At 45.0% G+C, this 17458-nt stretch overlaps 2 protein-coding genes across 4 annotated transcripts; one reads left to right on the forward strand and one right to left on the reverse strand.

Moving 5' to 3' along the window:
* Positions 1-6589: 6589 nt before the first annotated feature.
* NDUFA3 (NADH:ubiquinone oxidoreductase subunit A3) lies at positions 6590-11488 on the forward strand. The gene is made up of 4 exons (XM_033170851.1): positions 6590-6653; positions 7991-8065; positions 9969-10046; positions 11351-11488. Exons 1-4 carry the CDS (start codon positions 6638-6640, stop codon positions 11440-11442), a joined length of 261 nt encoding a protein of 86 aa, XP_033026742.1. The 5' UTR covers positions 6590-6637; the 3' UTR covers positions 11443-11488.
* Positions 11489-12519: 1031 nt separating this feature from the next.
* On the reverse strand, positions 12520-17432 carry TFPT (TCF3 fusion partner). Of its 3 annotated transcripts, none has more exons than XM_033169097.1 (6): positions 17238-17432; positions 15128-15361; positions 14207-14277; positions 13851-13920; positions 13501-13737; positions 12520-13160 (listed from the first exon to the last, which is right to left on the reverse strand). In XM_033169097.1, exons 2-6 carry the CDS (start codon positions 15350-15352, stop codon positions 13026-13028), a joined length of 738 nt encoding a protein of 245 aa, XP_033024988.1. In that variant the 5' UTR covers positions 15353-15361; positions 17238-17432; the 3' UTR covers positions 12520-13025. The 3 variants fall into 3 exon arrangements, with proteins under 3 accessions (XP_033024988.1, XP_033024986.1, XP_033024985.1); XM_033169095.1 differs by lacking the exon at positions 17238-17432 and adding an exon at positions 16553-16603; XM_033169094.1 differs by lacking the exon at positions 17238-17432 and adding an exon at positions 16481-16570.
* Between the last annotated feature and the right edge of the window lie 26 nt (positions 17433-17458).

Consider the following 17458-nt stretch of genomic DNA (forward strand, 5'->3'; position numbering starts at 1 on the left):
CTGGGCCAGGGGCGGCAGGCGGCGGGCAAGGGGGAAGCCCTCTTTTTAAAAAGTGGAAGGGCCCAGCTCCAGAACACGTGGCAGTCTGGGAAGGAAAAGGAAGCCCGGCTGTTCAGCTAAGGGCGGCCCAACGGGATGAGATGGGCGCGGGAAAAAGCTCAGGGGACGACCGGTCCCGGGCTCTGTTTCGGGGGCGCGCAGGAGACTTCCCTTAAGCAGCGTGGCGAAAGGGGCCCGAGCATGGCCGTACCGACGGGGGGGGCAGGAGGGGGCAGCGCCCCCCTAGAAGCCCCCTGCCCCCCTAGAAGCGGGAGTCCCATGGACTGAAAGAAGGGTTTTATCCATTCTAAAGGAATGTATTCCTGCGCCTGCAGGGGGGACGTGATCAGCCCCCTGCTTCAGCCCCTCTCAGCTGCCTTGCCCAGCCCCTCTGCTGGCCAATAGTGATTGGGGCAGCGTGCATGCTGTGTGCTTTTGCATAAGTTTGCTAAACTTTTAGGGTTGCATTTGTGCTGTTCATGGGGTGGAAGTATTCTGGGGGGTTGGATTTCCCCTTCTAGATTTGCCCCTGCAGCGTCAGGTGTTTGGACGGTTCCTTTAATACAGTGCTTGTTGTTTGGCTGGGGGGGGGAGCGTTTCGTGATATTTTGCCATTTTGCCTTCATGGATGGAGGCTCGTAACATTATACAGGAGACAGCAACGAAAACCATCCCAATGAAAAAGAAATGCAAGAAAGCAAAGTGGCTGTCCAAGGAGGCCTTACAAATAGCGGGGGAGAGAAGGCAAGCAAAATGCGAGGGAGATCGTGAAAGATACAGGAAATTGAATGCAGATTTCCAAAGAATAGCAAGGAGAGACAAGAGGGCCTTTCTAAACGAGCAATGCAAAGAAATAGAGGAAAATAACAGAATGGGAAAAACCAGAGATTTGTTCAAGAAAATTGGAGATATGAAAGGAAGATTTCGTACAAAGATTACCACAATTAAGGACAAAAGTGGAAAGGACCTAACAGAAGCAGAAGACATCAAGAAGAGGTGGCAAGAATACACAGAGGAATTATACCAGAAAGATATGGAGGTCTCATACACCCCAGGTAATGTGGTTGCTGACCTTGAGCCAGACATCCTGGAGAGTGAAGTCAAATGGGCCTTAGAAAGCCTCGCTAACAACAAGGCCAGTGGAAGTGATGATATTCCAGCTGAACTATTTAAAATTTTAAAAGATGATGCTGTTAAGGTGCTACACTCAATATGCCAGCAAGTTTGGAAAACTCAGCAGTGGCCAGAGGATTGGAGAAGATCAGTCTACATCCCAATCCCAAAGAAGGGCAGTGCCAAAGAATGCTCCAACTACCGCACAATTGCACTCATTTCACACGCTAGCAAGGTTATGCTTAAAATTCTACAAGGCAGGCTTAAGCAGTATGTGGACCGAGAACTCCCAGAAGTGCAAGCTGGATTTCGAAGGGGCAGAGGAACCAGAGACCAAATTGCAAACATGCGCTGGATTATGGAGAAAGCTAGAGAGTTCCAGAAAAACATCTACTTCTGCTTCATTGACTACGCAAAAGCATTTGACTGTGTCGACCACAGCAAACTATGGCAAGTTCTTAAAGAAATGGGAGTGCCGGATCACCTCATTTGTCTCCTGAGAAATCTCTATGTGGGACAAGAAGCTACAGTTAGAACTGGATATGGAACAACTGATTGGTTCAAAATTGGGAAAGGAGTACGACAAGGCTGTATATTGTCTCCCTGCTTATTTAACTTATATGCAGAATTCATCATGCGAAAGGCTGGACTGGATGAATCCCAAACCGGAATTAAGATTGCCGGAAAAAATATCAACAACCTCAGATATGCTGATGATACTACCTTGATGGCAGAAAGTGAGGAGGTATTAAAGAACCTTTTAATGAGGGTGAAAGAGGAAAGCGCAAGATATGGTCTGAAGCTCAACATCAAAAAAACTAAGATCATGGCCACTGGTCCCATCACCTCCTGGCAAATAGAAGGGGAAGAAATGGAGGCAGTGAGAGATTTCACTTTCTTGGGTTCCATGATCACTGCAGATGGTGACAGCAGTCACGAAATTAGAAGACGCCTGCTTCTTGGGAGAAAAGCAATGAAAAACCTAGACAGCATCTTAAAAAGCAAAGACATCACCTTGCCGACAAAGGTCCGTATAGTTAAAGCTATGGTCTTCCCAGTAGTAATGTACGGAAGTGAGAGCTGGACCATCAAGAAGGCTGATCGCCGAAGAATTGATGCTTTTGAATTATGGTGCTGGAGGAGACTCTTGAGAGTCCCATGGACTGCAAGAAGATCAAACCTATCCATTCTCAAAGAAATCAGCCCTGAATGCTCACTAGAAGGACAGATCCTGAAGTTGAGGCTCCAGTACTTTGGCCACCTCATGAGAAGAGAAGACTCCCTAGAAAAGACCCTGATGTTGGGAAAGATGGAGGGCACAAGGAGAAGGGGACGACAGAGGATGAGATGGTTGGACAGTGTTCTCGAAGCTACTAACATGAGTTTGGCCAAACTGCGAGAGGCAGTGAAGGATAGGCGTGCCTGGCGTGCTCTGGTCCATGGGGTCACGAAGAGTCGGACACGACTGAACGACTGAACAACAACACCTGCTCTTCATTACCTGTCTAAATTGTGCTATGAGCTTCTGGGTGTTTATAGTGCTTGGAGCCTGTACTTGCATCCGTGTTGGGCAGTGGTTTGGGGACATATTGGAGGTCACCATTTTTGGTGGGTAAAAAACTTCGTGTTTTAAAAGTCACCCTGCTGCATTTTAGAATTGCCCTTTGACTTTTCCCCCCCAGGCACTGTAGCTTAATCGCTGGCCTCTTTGTTATTCAGTTGCCTTGGAATTAGCTACATTGTTCTTTAATAGCTAGGCTATTACCTCACCGCAACTGGATTCCCAAATTGTTTTTTTTAAAAAAGATTTTCTTGGTTTACAAAGTGTGTGCAATGAGAGAAGGGGGAAAGAGGTTTTTGTGCTGTTCATGGGGTGGAAGTATTCGGGGGGGTTGGATTTCCCCTTCTAGATTTGCCCCTGCAGCGTCAGGCGTTCGGACGGTTCCTTTAATACAGTGCTTGTTGTTTGGCGGCGGCAGGGGGGAGCGTTTCGTGATATTTTGCCATTTTGCCTTCATTACCTGCTCTTCATTACCTGTCTAAATTGTGCTATGAGCTTCTGGGTGTTTATATTTTTGTGGGCCGCAATGGTTTTGCGGCTCCCAGTTTTTTTTCCTCTTCGGAAACGGGTCCAAGTGGCTCTTTTTGTCTTAAAGGTTGCAGACCCCTGATCTAAGTTAAGGGATGTTCTGAAAGCCACGGTGTTTTGTGAGTTAATGGGCACCCCAGTTTGAGTGGCAGGTATCCCATGGGAGGCGGGACATTCCGCTCTTTAAAAGGAGGGAGCAGCCGTTTAGAGAGAGGGGAGTGGTGACTGGTAGAAGGAGGGCGTGGGGCCAGGATAGTTGTGGGTAGGTTAGGTTAGGTTAGGATCGTTGAAGATGTGTATATAATGCTGAAAGAAAGAGTTTACACTGTTATGAAACTAAACTTATAAACCATTACTGAAACCGTTATGTTCTGAAAGAAATAAAGACTTCTTATTGTTGAGCTAAGAAAATATTGTCGTTCATTTGGTCCAGCGAGCTATGTATGCTCATGAGGAGGTGAACTCAGGGAAAGGACAAAACTGACCTGCAGGGTGATAGTTTGTGTCTTGTAGTTCCCTCAGGAGGGGCTAGCGGTTGGAAACCTTGACATTGCCACAGAGTTGCTAAGAGGGCTTAGCTAACTGATATAGTGAGGGATCTAATGAAAGAGAGACACCGAACTGCAGGCAAAGAAGAGTTTAATCCCTGAAGCCCAGAGCAGAGGGTATAACCGGCCACGGCCGCTGGACAGGAAAACTCCTGTTACTAAGAGATTCCCAGATTATTAATAAAAGGGAATTGAAATAACAGACGGACCTCATAGGGACAGGTGGGGTGGATTGAAATTTGACCCAGAACACCTGATCAGAAATTCACTTAGTAACAAGGGGAGAGTGTGAAGTGGAGGTTCGTTGCACCCCCCCCAAAAAAAATCAACTTGCCCCCCCCCGTGGGGCGTGTGCCGCACATTGGGAACCACGGAGCTAGACCCAAGTGTGCATTGGGGTAGTAAGAGGTGTGATGGACCCACTGATAAGCCTGTGTTATTAGCACACATAAAAGCAAGTTAAGTAGGCACACTTCCTGGGTTGTGTATTGGACAGTATAATCCTAGTTAATTCGACAAGTGTTAATGAAGTCAGGCAAATTTCTTTGGGTGTTAGAATGCAAATGAATGGAATCCTCCCTCTATAGATATGGCGGGGGGGGGGGGAAAGAAATGAAACCAGGAGGCAGAGAGCACATCATTAACTATGAACCCCCAAATTTGGGGTCCTCTCCAAACTTTTGTAGGGTTTTGTAATCGTTTTGTAGGGTTTTGTAGAACAATCCGTGTATTTTGTTTTGCTCAACAAACATCAAATGGGGGTTTGTAGTTAACACTCAGAAATCCAACACTGTCCAATTCACTCCAAATCTTTGTCAATGTTTTATAGTCATTTCAAACCCCTCAGTTTGTAGTGCTCCCGCAACTGAGTAATTGATACTTAAAACAGGGGTAGCTTCATTAACTACAAACCCCGGAATTTGGGATCCGTTACCAACCTCTGCCAATGTTTTGTTGCCGTTTTGTAGCTGTGAGCCCCTCCAACAACAATTTCAGGTTGTGTGTGTGTGTGTGTGTGTGTGTATGTAAATAAACCATATATAATAAAAAAACACTGAAGCCTCCCTTGTACCCAATTTTCTGAAGGAAACACAAACCCCGTGCAGCAGTCGGTGGAGACTGAGGCAGCATGTAACAATATCAAATGTGTTATAAATGTGTTATGAAGCATGTCACATGTCAAACTTGGAGTTTGCCTAATGGCTGGGTGCCAGACCAGTCCTCCAACCTGGGGATAAATGAAGTGATAATAAGGAAGGGCCTCTTGGTTACTTGAGCCAGCTGTGCAACACATCTGGCAAACAGCAGCAGCGCACTCAAGATGCAAAATGTAGACTCTCCCAGTATCTGCTTCCCTTCCCAAGAGGTTTTGCCTGACTGGCAAATCTCATAATGGATGAGTAATAGAAAGGGAGGCACGTGTGCATATAGAAACTAGTCTCCTTTAAGATGGTTGCTCCCCCCGCCTTTGGTCTCGGGCCCTATCCACCACTAGCATGTGGACCTCAGAACAGAAGTTTGTTCTGAAGGGAATGTGACCGACTGGCTGAAAAAGATCCCCCACCCCTGCTTTGTTTGGGTCTAGAATATACCCCTGTAGAATATAATATTTTTACCCAACAGAGTGGTCATTTCAAAGGGGAACTGAACGTGATAGTATGTCAAAAACTGGAGTTTTGCAGTCAAACAAGGTCGAAAGCTTCCTTATCTTAGACCCGGAAAGTCCCTGAGGTGACTCAAAAGGAAGCAGCTGCCAGTGTGTTAGTAGGGCTGACAGTGTCTTTGGCATTGACCAAGGAGGTGGAAATATCGCTATTTGGAAGGAAATTGGCCCCGAATGGTTAATTGCAGAGAAGTTCAGAGGCTAATTTTTAAAAAGAACGCAACACCCACAGCTCAACCCATCCCCAAGGCTGTAAAGGGGATTATGCAATGGTCAGGGAAATACACTCTGCACATGCTCTGTGGCACAGTTTCTTGTTGCAACATTTTTCTTCCAAGTCATCAAATAATTCCCTATACATTAGCAATGATAATGTCATGCAACTAAACATTTTTCAGGACATTCAAAATAAGTATAGCGTCTGACTCTGCTACTTGCCTTCCCGCCACCCACCCACCTGCTGTCAATCAAATGCCCATTGGGTTGTATCTAAGCCAACACAAGATCAGGCCCATTGAAACCAATGAACATGATTAACTTCAGCAGGGTTTCTCTGCAGCTTACACACCATACATTTAAAGCACATCTCCCACACCCTGCAAAAGAATCTGGGGGCCTGTAGTTTACCCCTCACAAAGCTACATTTCCCAGCACCACTAACATACCAAAGTTCCCAGGATTTTTGGGATGTGTGTATGCATTTCTAGCCACCTGGATTCACAGCCAGCCACTAAAGGGCAAACGTGCACCAAGTGAAGATAAATCCTCTATGCCTTCTTTTCCCTTCAGGATGACATGATTGGCCGTCTGGCGTTATTCATGTGCACGTGTGAACGCACTGCAGCAAATAAAAATTTGCATGCATGCACTAGGCAACTTAATGGGGTTCCTCCCCACCCCGTGTTCTCCATTCACATTACAATCCAAAGCAAACACCTGCATGAAAACATCCAGAGATGTAAGCAATCCATTAAAGATGTGACAAAAAACCGGCGTGCATTATCCTGTATAGTATTGCAAAAGTCCAGTCTTGTCGAAGAGAAACAGGTTATAACAGTTTGAAAGAAACAAAGTAGCGATGATGATGATGATAATTATTTTAAAGGGTAATGGAGGGGAGGGCGAGAGAGACTATAAAACTACAGCTCCCACAATGCGTTGCGCTTCCTCCGCTTTCCTTTCAAGATGGCTGCGCTGAGCAGTAAGTGCCCCAACAGTGTCTCTTTTTCTCTCTCTCCCGATTTATTCGGCCGGTGGGTCCGTGTCTTTTGAGTGGCGCGGGGTTCGTGGAGGGGTTTCCCCCCTTTGCTAGAGGGAGCCAGGGTTATGGCAGTGAGTGTTAAGTGGGGATCCCCTTTTGGGTAGGTTGGAAAGATAAATAAGGACATTCAAATTGTTAAGAGGATGACCTTCTTAAGTTGTTCGGTGGAAAAGGAACGTGGCGGAATTTTTAGGGCACGTGCGAACTGTGTGCACGGGGGAGGGTTGCTAGGTTGTGTGTGTGTGTGTACTTTGTGTATTTTCAGTCTACCACGACCATAATGTTGGAAGGGATCACAAGAGGCATCTAGCTTAATCCATTGCAGATACTGAAAATCCACTACAGAAGCATTCCTTCTCTCTGCTTTTAAACCCCTAATGAAGGAAAAGTGACCTGCTTTTCTTCTGTAGTTGCCCCCTCAGTCCTGAGCACAAGACAAGTTACACAACCTGTTCTCTCAGCTATGTTGTGAGCCAAGTGTGGTGGCAACCCCTTTCACACTTACCAGGGGTTAAGTCTCATTGAACTTGGTGGGACTTACTTCTGAATAGATTTTTGTAAGGTTCTGCTGTGCATCCATTATTTTTACTTACTTTAAAAAAAATCTGTCTCGGCTATCCCATTAATAATGTGTCAAGCAGCATGCAGTATTATAAATGATCAGAAAAACCAAGAGCAAATATTGGAAGTAGGAGCAATAATAGCTCCGGGGAAATAAAAGTGTTCATCTGGCGTGTAGGGACCAAGCGAGTATCTGGTTGTTCCAAAGATGCAGTGCCTACATAGAAAAGGCCCCAACTCTGGTCACCACTTTAGAAAAGTTGGGGTACCTGGAACAGAGCCTCTATAATTACAGTCTTAAGTGTATACCATTGTTTCAGTTTTTCAGATGGGAAAAGTGAGGCGCTGAATGACAGATCTGCTTACGGTCTCCCAGTTGAGTTAATGCTTAATTAGTGCCTCGTGCAACTCCTGATTCCCAACCCTCTTAAATCATGAGTAAAAGACGCCCCAAAGTCTGTCCTTTGTAGATCTGCCTGCACAAGCCAACTCCCTACTTTGCCACTAGCAAGAAGACAGTTTTTAAAAAGGAGATGCTGGTCCTGCCATGTTGGTAAACTGCAGGAGCAGGCAAATTATTAGATGTGAAAAATTCCTATCCTCCCAAATACTCTGATAGCCTTCTCCTGTTCTAATGTATTAGGCCTCCAAACATTGTCAGAGAAGCAAGTATTCAAAACAGTTCTAATAAGTGTGCATACTTCCTTATCCCACAGAAATTATCCCGTTTCTGAAAAATGCATGGGGAAAGGATCCAGTTGTCGTTCTCTCTTTTGGCATTGGTTTTATGGGTGAGTTTTCATTACTTTTCTCTGCAGCCCAGGAATCCACTTTCTTATTTAATATATTTTTGCAGTTTGCTTGTGGGTGCTGTGTATAGGGTCCCAGAGCTTGTTGCATTCAGACACTGACCACTGCCTGTCCTGCTTAGCTTTAGAAAGGGTGCTGCACTATCAGTCTTCAGACCACATCCTTGGTATGTTATTGACCTAGCCCCCAATTTCTGGCCTTACACAATTTTCAGCATACAACCCATACTGCAGTGGCATAACTGTCAAATTGTCCTTTTTCAGAAATGTACCAAATTTATACTATGTGTGGACTAATTCGTAGCGATTTGTTTCAGGTATTGGAGATACCAAGCAGACTTCCAGAAAGGTGCAGCCAGATCAAAGAGAGTGCAGTGGGGATGTTTTTGGGACTGCATCTGTACCAGGAAACTGGAAGAAATCCTTTGTGTAGGCTAGGGGCAGGGAACCTGTGGCCCTCCAATGACACACAATTTCTAATTTGGCCACTGCTAGCAGTAGGGTTATAAGTTCTTGGTGTAGCAAATGAGGGCCTTTGTGGATGATGTCATTAAGAGCTAAGGGCTAAAATTTGTTGCTTTGTGATTAAAAATTTTTTTTTCAAAAACAGCAACAAAAAATTCCTTCACATAGTAGCATTCCCACCACAGGTGCTAACTTCCACCCCTTTCCCCAGTCTCTCCAGCAGTCTGGAGAGATGTTAGGTTGATTCTTTTTAATTTAACTGGAACCCAGTGCCATCTATGTATTATTTTTAAAGTATGAACTTTTGTGAGCATAGTTTTAAATGGAGCTTTGCCCCAGAGAGCATTTGTTCTCCTCATGTATCTCTTGTCCTAAGTCATTTTCCCATACTCAAAAGCCTAGTGTATTACCAGTCCATTCTGATAGGAGTGCCTTATAAATGCTAGATAGCATTCTTTTGGAGTTGGTGTTTGCCCATGACAGTGTTAGTGGCCAAGTATTAATGCCCGGTTTGAGTTGTTGTTGAGCAAAAGAGCACACTTGGTACAGCTGAAACGAATTAAGACAATTATCATATAGTATTTGGCATAGCTTGTCTGTCAATGGTTTATTATTTTTATAATAAACCATTGACAGAAGGTCACATAATCTATAGATACCTTTTCCTCCCAGTTAAGAGAATTGCCGGTGTATGCTCTATTATGGGTGTTCCACTCCCCTGATGTAGACAAAGGGTAGCCAGAAGATACGATTAGGATTTCTTGGTGGATATTTTGTGTAATTTGAAGTAAATTGGCAACTATTTCTTACTCCCAGTTGCTTAAAAATGACAACCTCCTCCCCAAGTTATACTGTTGAAATGTAGGAAGCCAAGAAAGGGGGTAACCAGAGGTAACTCTTCTATGGAAGGGCTCGGTTCTGGAACTAGAAACCAATTCCTGGACTCAGAATTCTTGACTTTGAAGCCTTTTGCACAGGACTCTGGTTGGCGGATCTCTTGAGTTTTAGAAAATGAAGCAGATCCTCCAAGCTAAAGTCTTGCCCACTCCTATACTGACCTAGATAGAGCAGTACAGTGGTGCCTTGCAAGACTAAATTAATTTGATCCACGAGTGCTGTCGTACAGCGGAAATTTCGTCTTGCGAAGCATGGTCGAAAGCGCGGTTTGACGAAAAAGGGGGGAAAAACCCACAAAACGTTTACGTTTTGTGAGTTGCGGCCATAGGGAAATTCGTCTTGCGAGTCACCCTTTCGTTAGCGAATGCCTTTCGTCTAGCGAGTTTTTCGTCTAGCGAGGCATTCGTTTTGCGAGGTACCACTGTACTCGAGTTTATTTCTTTTGTTGTTAGTGGCTTGCTGTGCAATTTATGTTTTCAGTTTCTTTCTGACTCGCATCTGTGTTTTTCCTTTCTGATTTCAGCTTTCGTGCTACCGTGGGTCAGTCCCTTAACAAAATACAGCGCCATGATCAACCAGGCTGTACCATATACATATCCAGGTATAACTGCCTCCACAACACCTATCCATTTAAAAGCAGTTCCTTAGCAGAGCAGCAGCATGAAATATTTGACTCCACGTTTAGTGCAGCTGATGTTAAGACAGGAATCTATGGCTGAGCCACTTCTTTGGAGCAAGGCAACGGAAGATCTAATAGAAGTGGTATGAGATGAAGTTGTTGGGATACTTGACAAATAAAAAACTAAAGCACACACACCCAAATAAAATGCCAGGTCTGGAAGGCACGTACTGGAGAGCTCCCCAAATAGCTCAATTGTCAAATTGTTCATCTTTTAACAAAATGCAAATTTTCACTACAATGCGCCTCCTTGCAGGAGAATTGAAAGTTGGCCAACACATTCTTGAAAATGAATCCATGCTAACTAAGAGGCCGTGTACCGCTGAATACCAACACCCTACACTCTGATTTGTGGGCAGAGGGTCTGCACCTATAAAGCAAGCTGATTGGCTGGCAAAACCAGAGTGGGCATAGTTTTCCAGTCACTGAGTCTCTATGCTAGGAGGAAATGGTTCTCCCCTAGCATTTCTCTCTGTAGCACAGCTTTTGTCAGGAAGAAAAATGTCAACGATGGCCGCACATGGGCAGAACACTTTGCCCTGGTGCTCACCTGAGGGTGTTTGCCAGTGAATGGACTCTTGACCACACGCTGTGCTATGAGACCTGGTTATTTTTAACTGCAGATTTGGGAGGAGCTGCCGGCTTGGCAGTGGCCACGATTGGTGTCCCAGCAGCACTGGGAGCAGCAGGCTTCACTGGAGCAGGAATTGCACCTGGCTTTCTGGCTGCAAAAGTGATGTCAGCACTTCAGTCAGTTGCTGTTGCTGGGCTGTCCATTGCTACCAAAGCTGCAATGACAGCTGGTGGAGCACTGCTGTTTGCCATCTTCCCTTAAGACGACACACATACACAGAGGCCATATCTACTTGGAAAACCAGTACTTGGAAGATTATGCTTTGCCGTCAACAGCATAACTCACTTGACTTACCTTAAGTAAAATGTGATTTTAATCAATGCTACGTTATTCCTACTGGCCAAAATATGCAAAAACAAATAAAGCTTTGAGAACGATGGCCGCACACACTTTCCAAAAATGAGGGTAGAGACGCAGTGGCAAGGTGGCTCTCTGACAAGCCAGTGGGCTACTTTGTGTTGAGGCACCATTTTGTACTGTACAGGGTCTCTTAGTCAAATGCTTGTTGTGTCCTTCCCTAACAGAGGTATTGTATCAAAGCTGCAGTTGGGAGATAACACACACTTGATTTCTGTTCTTTTCCTCTCTCCAGTTCCAGTTCGGGATGATGGCAATATGCCAGATATTCCCTCCCACCCTTGTGACAAGGAAGGACCAAGTCTTGAATGGCTAAAGAACTTCTGAGACGGGCCCTTGTGATGGAACAGGCCTAGAGAACCAACACTGAAGGGGCCTGCACTGCTCTCTGCTCTTTTGTGTACATGTGTAACATTTTCAGAATATAATAAACTTGCTAACTTAAAAGCAGGCTTCGTAACCTTTCTCTTTGTGACCCCCCCCCCAAAAAAACCCAAAGCATTGCTAAAGGGGTTGGGAAACTTAACCAAGCTTAGGTATCACAGCTTCCTCTTTCAAGGGACACTGGGTATTGCAGTTCACCCGAGAGTAATTCCTGGCACCTTTACAAAACTGCCTGGCCCAGGAATCTTTAAGGGAAGCAATCGCAATGTGCCCAACTGTTATGTTTGGCAGCTCCCTTGAAATGGATCAGTTGGAGAGGGAATGAGGAAGGGGAAGGAAAGGAAGTGTGCAGTATTCTGCAGCCCTCAAAGAAACATGAAAATAAACTTAACGGGTGGGCAGAATTTAATTCAGGCACCACTGCTCTGCAGTAGATCTGGAAGAAGTGTCTAGTCCTTGTGGCTCCGGAAAAGAGAGAGGGAGAGGGATTTAGCGCCTTGCTCTCCCTGACTGGCAGAAAAAATAAGCAAACACTTGACAAATTTGCTAATCTTGCATAATTTGCACATGTTGTAGGAGTCTGCTGGTTTTAGTACAGAATTGGCTTTAGTATGTTGTGCCTCTTGGTTAAGATACTCATAAAAATATTGGCTTGGAGAGCAAAGCAGCAGAGTTCTCTCGCAGCTGTAAGAAGACTCCTCATTCACTGAGAACATTTGTCACACAAAATGGCAGCTACTTCTATTTCCTTTCTTAAACAGTGCATGGAAGCCAGCTCCTGCAACACCACTTTCAATCTGCATTATACATTTAAAGCAGTATTATGCCACTTTTGGGTCTTCCTCCAAAGACCCCAATTCCCCTGACAGAGCTACTATTCCCAGGATGGTTTAGAAATATCTGGGAATTTGGGGAATTGTAGCTCTGGGAGGGGGAATAGAGATCTCCCAACAACTCTCAATAGCCTTACCAAACTACAGTCCCCAGGATTCTCTGGGGGAAGCCAAGACTGTTTAAAGTGGCAAAAAAGTACTTATAAATGTATGATGCCCATGCAGCCTCGGTCAGAGATCACTTAACCCTTTCAGAAACTCACAAATTGTGAGGCCCAAGACATGTATGACATACAAATTCTACATACATACCCATTCCCACCCCATTCTTAAGCTTTTGGACATTGGTAGCAGAATCCATTCATCTCCCTAATGCAGATGGGCTTGAACACTAGTAATACATTTGACTTTCAAGTTTTGTTAAGTTAGTGCAGTCCATTTTGTCTTCCAGCGCCTGCCCCTCAGCTGCCCGGTGTCAGTTCAGATCGAGTGCACTCCAAGTGGCTGAGAGTTCCACAGTCGCATCTCTTGCTGGCTCTTAAAATGAGCTTGTGCTCCTTTCAGTCCAAAAAGCACCCCCAAGTGACTTTCGTCAGCAGACAGCCCAGTGGCCTCTTTAACCCAGTAGGGAGGCAACTGATGTTCAGATATACATACAGAGTCTCCTTTGTGAGGACCGGTGAGTGGCCAGCCTCAGTCGAAATCAGAACAGGCCCCTGGGCTAGAGAACTTTGAATAATGGAGTAACTTATCCTGAGGACTAGACTGCTGCCAGGCAGGAGTGAGGACATCCTCTTGCTCACACTGGAAATCCTCTTCAGACTTTATCTGCAGCCACAAAAACCAAAACAGTGATTCAAAACACAGTTTCAAGCCAAAGAGAAGCGCTCTGTGTGATGTGGGAAGAAGGGATGCTTTCAAACTTATGTGTGATAAACCAGCAGGACTAGAAGCTTGTTTAAAAATAGAAGACAAAATCTTGAATTTGTATTGTGGTAGCAGATTCTGTGTAGCCGACGGCTGGAGTATATATATAACCTAGTAATATGCCTGTCTACCATTACATCTGGCCACATTCCCCACCTAACCCCCAAAGGTAGTGTGCAGGTTAAGTTTGTATGGTCATCTATATATTCACAAAGTTGAAAGCCTTTATGTTCTCCCATACCTGCACAGGAAACTCTTCCATAGGAAGCAATGTTTGGGCTGCTCGGCGTAACCTCACTTCCTTTTCCTCTCGCATGTGGCGCCGCCGCTTCTTACTGGTGGGGCCCTCAGTAGGTGAGAGGCTTTCAGCCTCTGGGGCAGGCAAAGGACCCGAGAGGCATCTTGGAGTCTCTTTCTCGGGGGGCTCATTCTCTGTGTTGCCAGGAGCTGGAGCATCAGTGCTGTGGCTACCTTCATCCTAGACAGAGAACATGATTCAGCTAGAACTCCTCCATCCTAACATTCCTTCCACCCATAAGAAGGTAACATGGATATGTCCTTATTTCCTTAGACCAGCTGTGTGTTTCTTACCTCCAGGACAATATCAAGGTGGCCTTGCCTGTAATCATCACCGTAAGAATCAAGGACCCTCATGAGGAACCTGAAGGGAAGTAAGAGTCCATTGGAAAGATAACCTGCAGTCAAGACATCCCCACTAATCCCCTTTAATAACTGTTCTTTTGCAAGGTGTTGTTGATGTAGGGGATTCACTGTTATGAGATGTGGTAACAGCTGTCAGTTTGGATGGCTCTAAATGAGGGATCTGATGAATTCATGGAGAATTTGTCTGCTGAGCATGAAAATTTAATAGACCCCCCCCCTTGTTCAGGGAAAGGTATTTAAATCTCCCCACCCCTCACACTATCATGACATACTACCAGACGTACCTTCTCTCCTGTTTAAGCCGCAGTGTTATTCTCTGGACCTGATGCAGCCGGTTTAACATCCTCTCATTCACCTGTATTTGTGGGTAATGTCACCAGAATACATCAGAATTTTGCCTCTCCCATACCCAGCCTTGCATTCTACTCACCCACCCAGTGGTCCCTCCTCTTTGGTCTCTGTTTGGATGTTCATTTGGTCCAGTTTACCATCCCATGGCCACCTACAGCTAGTATGGCATAGTGTCCACCTACAGCTAGTATGGCATAGTGGGTAGAGTACAGACCCAAGTTTAAAACTCTACTCAGCCCCCAAAGATGCTGGGGGGCTTGTCTCTTGTTTTACCTCACTCAGAGGATTCTTGGGAATATATTTAATATCTTCATCTGATCACCATCTGAAGCCCTTCTTCATGTGCCTCTTCCATGAGAATGGGCCTTTTCTGTGGTGGCTCCCCGTTTGTGCTCTCCCCAAGGAGGCTCACCTGGCACTTTCATTACATATCTTTAGGCACTAGGCGATAATGTTTTCTATAATCAGGCACTTGGCTGATTAATATTCTATGGCCTTTTAAATGTGTTTGTAGGAGGGGGGTTATTGGTTTGTTTTTCTTTTATTATGCATTTTGTGTTCTCATTTTGTGTTTTTATGTTGTGAACCACCCTGTGATCTTCGGATGGTCTTTGTACCCAAGGTGTCACTGATTTCCAAATACTTTGGCAGAGCACATATTTGGCAAGCAGAAAGTCCCAGGTTCAGTCCCTGGCTGGGAAAGAACGAGAGCTCCTGAAAATGAGAGCGGACAGTCCTGGGCTACATAAATGAATAAAAAGGCAGCTCCATGAGCTCTCAACCCACTGCGGCAGCTGTTTGTTAATTTTTCCAGCTGGTGTATTAAAATGTCCCCTCTCTAGCCAATCCCTTACCTGCTCTAACTCCTTGCAGCGCCGAGCAAGAGCATGGCATTTGCGCCGTGTCATTTCCTGCTGCCTCAATGCTCCCTCTTCCTCCTCCTCTTCTGGTATTCCGCCATCGGCAAACTCCACCTCAGTCTCCAGTTCACTCTCGAGGATATTGCCACCAAAAAGAGGAGGCAGTGCCAGCTCTGATCCAGGGGGCACAGAGAATTCTTCAAAGCCCACACCAGCCATGATTGTGTTCTGGAGATTAAAGAGAAAGAAACTGACATACTAACCAACATTAACCACCACCCCCCACCCCAATCTGAAGATCTAATGGTGGTACTAAAAAAGCCACATTCCCTTTACACTCCAATTTCCTATGTCATGTGAGACAGGAAACAGGTACATTTACAACAAGGGTAGGGAACCTGTGGTCCTCCGGAGGTTGCTGGATGACAATTCCCATCTTCCCAGGCTGGGTAAGATGGGAGTTCCAGTCCAGCAACATCTGAAGGGCCACAGGCTCCACACTGCTGATTAACAAGGAGAAGGGTATTAGTATGACAAGAGATGACCAAAGGGGCAGCCACTTTTATGGGCTTGGGAGCATAATCCATCTGCAATTTTTAAAAAACAAACAAACAAACAAACAAACAAACAAACAGTGAATATATTTTCTTACAGCCCTCTGTAGATGCACAAATTTGTATTTAAATGTTCTATAATCTATATTCCTAAACAACCTAAATTCCTAAACAAAAATACTCATTTTCCCAGAAGTTTAAATTTTCCTTACATACTAAGTTCCATTAAAAAAAATCATTTCATATACCCATAAAATATTGAGATTTCTAGTTTCCATGTAGGAGAAACAGCATGCCATCTAAATGGGTAGTCACTGTGCCATTTGCTGTTGCCACAATCCCATTTTATGAGTAGGTGTCCCACCAAAGTTAAGAATGTATTATTCACAATCGCCAATATACTGCCAGAAAGTAAAGGTAAAAGGTAAGGGACCCCGGACGGTTAAGTCCAGGCAAAGGCGACTATGGGATGCCTTTACCTGCCAGAAAGCTAATACAACTGTTCCTGTTATTCAGTTGGAGAATACAATATACTTTGGTCACACTTATTTTCCGCGTTTATCCATCTCTATGGTTCAGAAAAGACTGCAATGCAGTATATGAACAGGCTTAAAAGAAGCTGAATAAAACTTGGTTCTAGCACCTCGACTTCAATTAAAGGAGCTCAGACTCTGCTTCTGGCGAACCTCCAAGGAAAGAAGGCTCCAGAGCCAATAAGGAGGAGGATGGCAACTGGCGATTTTAATTTACTCGATTTCTTTTGCCAAGGGATTTCCTAGCACATCAGACGTACCTTAACCCTTCCGATCCTTTCGGCGAAATGAGCAACCCGTGAATGAGGTTAATGGGATGGACGGTCGCTTACCGGTGACGTAAGCAAGTCCACGACAAAAGCGTTTTGAGTTATCGAGACGCCTTGGTTACAGTGAACCAGGGTAGAAAAAACAAAACAAAACAAAAAATTCCTTCCAGTAGCACCTTAGAGACCAACTAAGTTTGTTCTTGGTATGAGCTTTCGTGTGCATGCACACTTCTTCAGGGTAGAAAAGGTGTCGCGCATTTATTACGTATTGCAGAAGAGCCCACTGTGGAATGTCCTAGCGTTTCGTCGCGCCGGGTTAACGTAAACAGTGGTCGCGTCCCTGTCGCCGTCTCCCCGGTCGGGGACAGGATCGCTTGACGCGGTGAAATACAGTTACGTCATCACGCGTTTGGATGCGCCGTGGCCATAGAGATAGGAAAAATAGAGTAACTCACAGTCTAAACGAAATAAAAAATAAAAAAAAAATCCTTCCAGTAGCACCTTAGAGACCAAGCTCTTGGTATGAGCTTTCGTGTGCATGCACACTTCTTCAGATACACAGTCTAAACTTCCGGTAAAAATCGAAAGCTGCCGTTGGTGATTCTTTGCCTTTCTCTTAGCTCTATGAACAATAGGTAAGTCGGAGGAAAGAATTATAAAAAAAACTGACGGAAGCGCACGTGACAGGTGACATAGTTCAGTATAGCGTATTAGAAACCTACGGTTGGGGTGCTGACATAAATAATACTGTATTTCAAAGGAAATTGACTCGAAACTCTAAATACACTTCCGGCTCCCCTTGGCATATGCGTGAGTCCCCCAGTGCGAAGAGATGACGCAATAGGCAATACATAGAGACATCAGTTAGAACGGCACCCCAACTCTGGCCTAGGTTGGTGCCACGCATATGGCGGCACTTGGGCTGAAGCTGAACGCGAATTCTCTTCGTGACCTCTCATTTTTCTCTAT

The sequence above is a fragment of the Lacerta agilis genome, chromosome 14, assembly GCF_009819535.1.
Source record: "Lacerta agilis isolate rLacAgi1 chromosome 14, rLacAgi1.pri, whole genome shotgun sequence".
NCBI classification, from domain to species: Eukaryota; Metazoa; Chordata; class Lepidosauria; order Squamata; family Lacertidae; genus Lacerta; species Lacerta agilis.

What these genes read in the sequence shown, in the direction of transcription:
- NDUFA3 (XM_033170851.1), top strand. An exon ending in TTTTGGCATTGGTTTTATGG is followed by an intron (nt 8,066 to 9,968) that starts GTGAGTTTTCAT and finishes TTCTGATTTCAG; the next exon opens with CTTTCGTGCTACCGTGGGTC. An exon ending in TGTACCATATACATATCCAG is followed by an intron (nt 10,047 to 11,350) that starts GTATAACTGCCT and finishes TCCTCTCTCCAG; the next exon opens with TTCCAGTTCGGGATGATGGC.
- TFPT (XM_033169097.1), bottom strand. Translation starts at nt 15,352, where the DNA reads ATGGCTGGTGTGGGCTTTGAAGAATTCTCTGTGCCCCCTGGATCAGAG. An exon ending in ACCTTGATATTGTCCTGGAG is followed by an intron (nt 13,738 to 13,850) that starts GTAAGAAACACA and finishes TTCTCTGTCTAG; the next exon opens with GATGAAGGTAGCCACAGCAC. An exon ending in TGGAAGAGTTTCCTGTGCAG is followed by an intron (nt 13,161 to 13,500) that starts GTATGGGAGAAC and finishes TTGTGGCTGCAG; the next exon opens with ATAAAGTCTGAAGAGGATTT.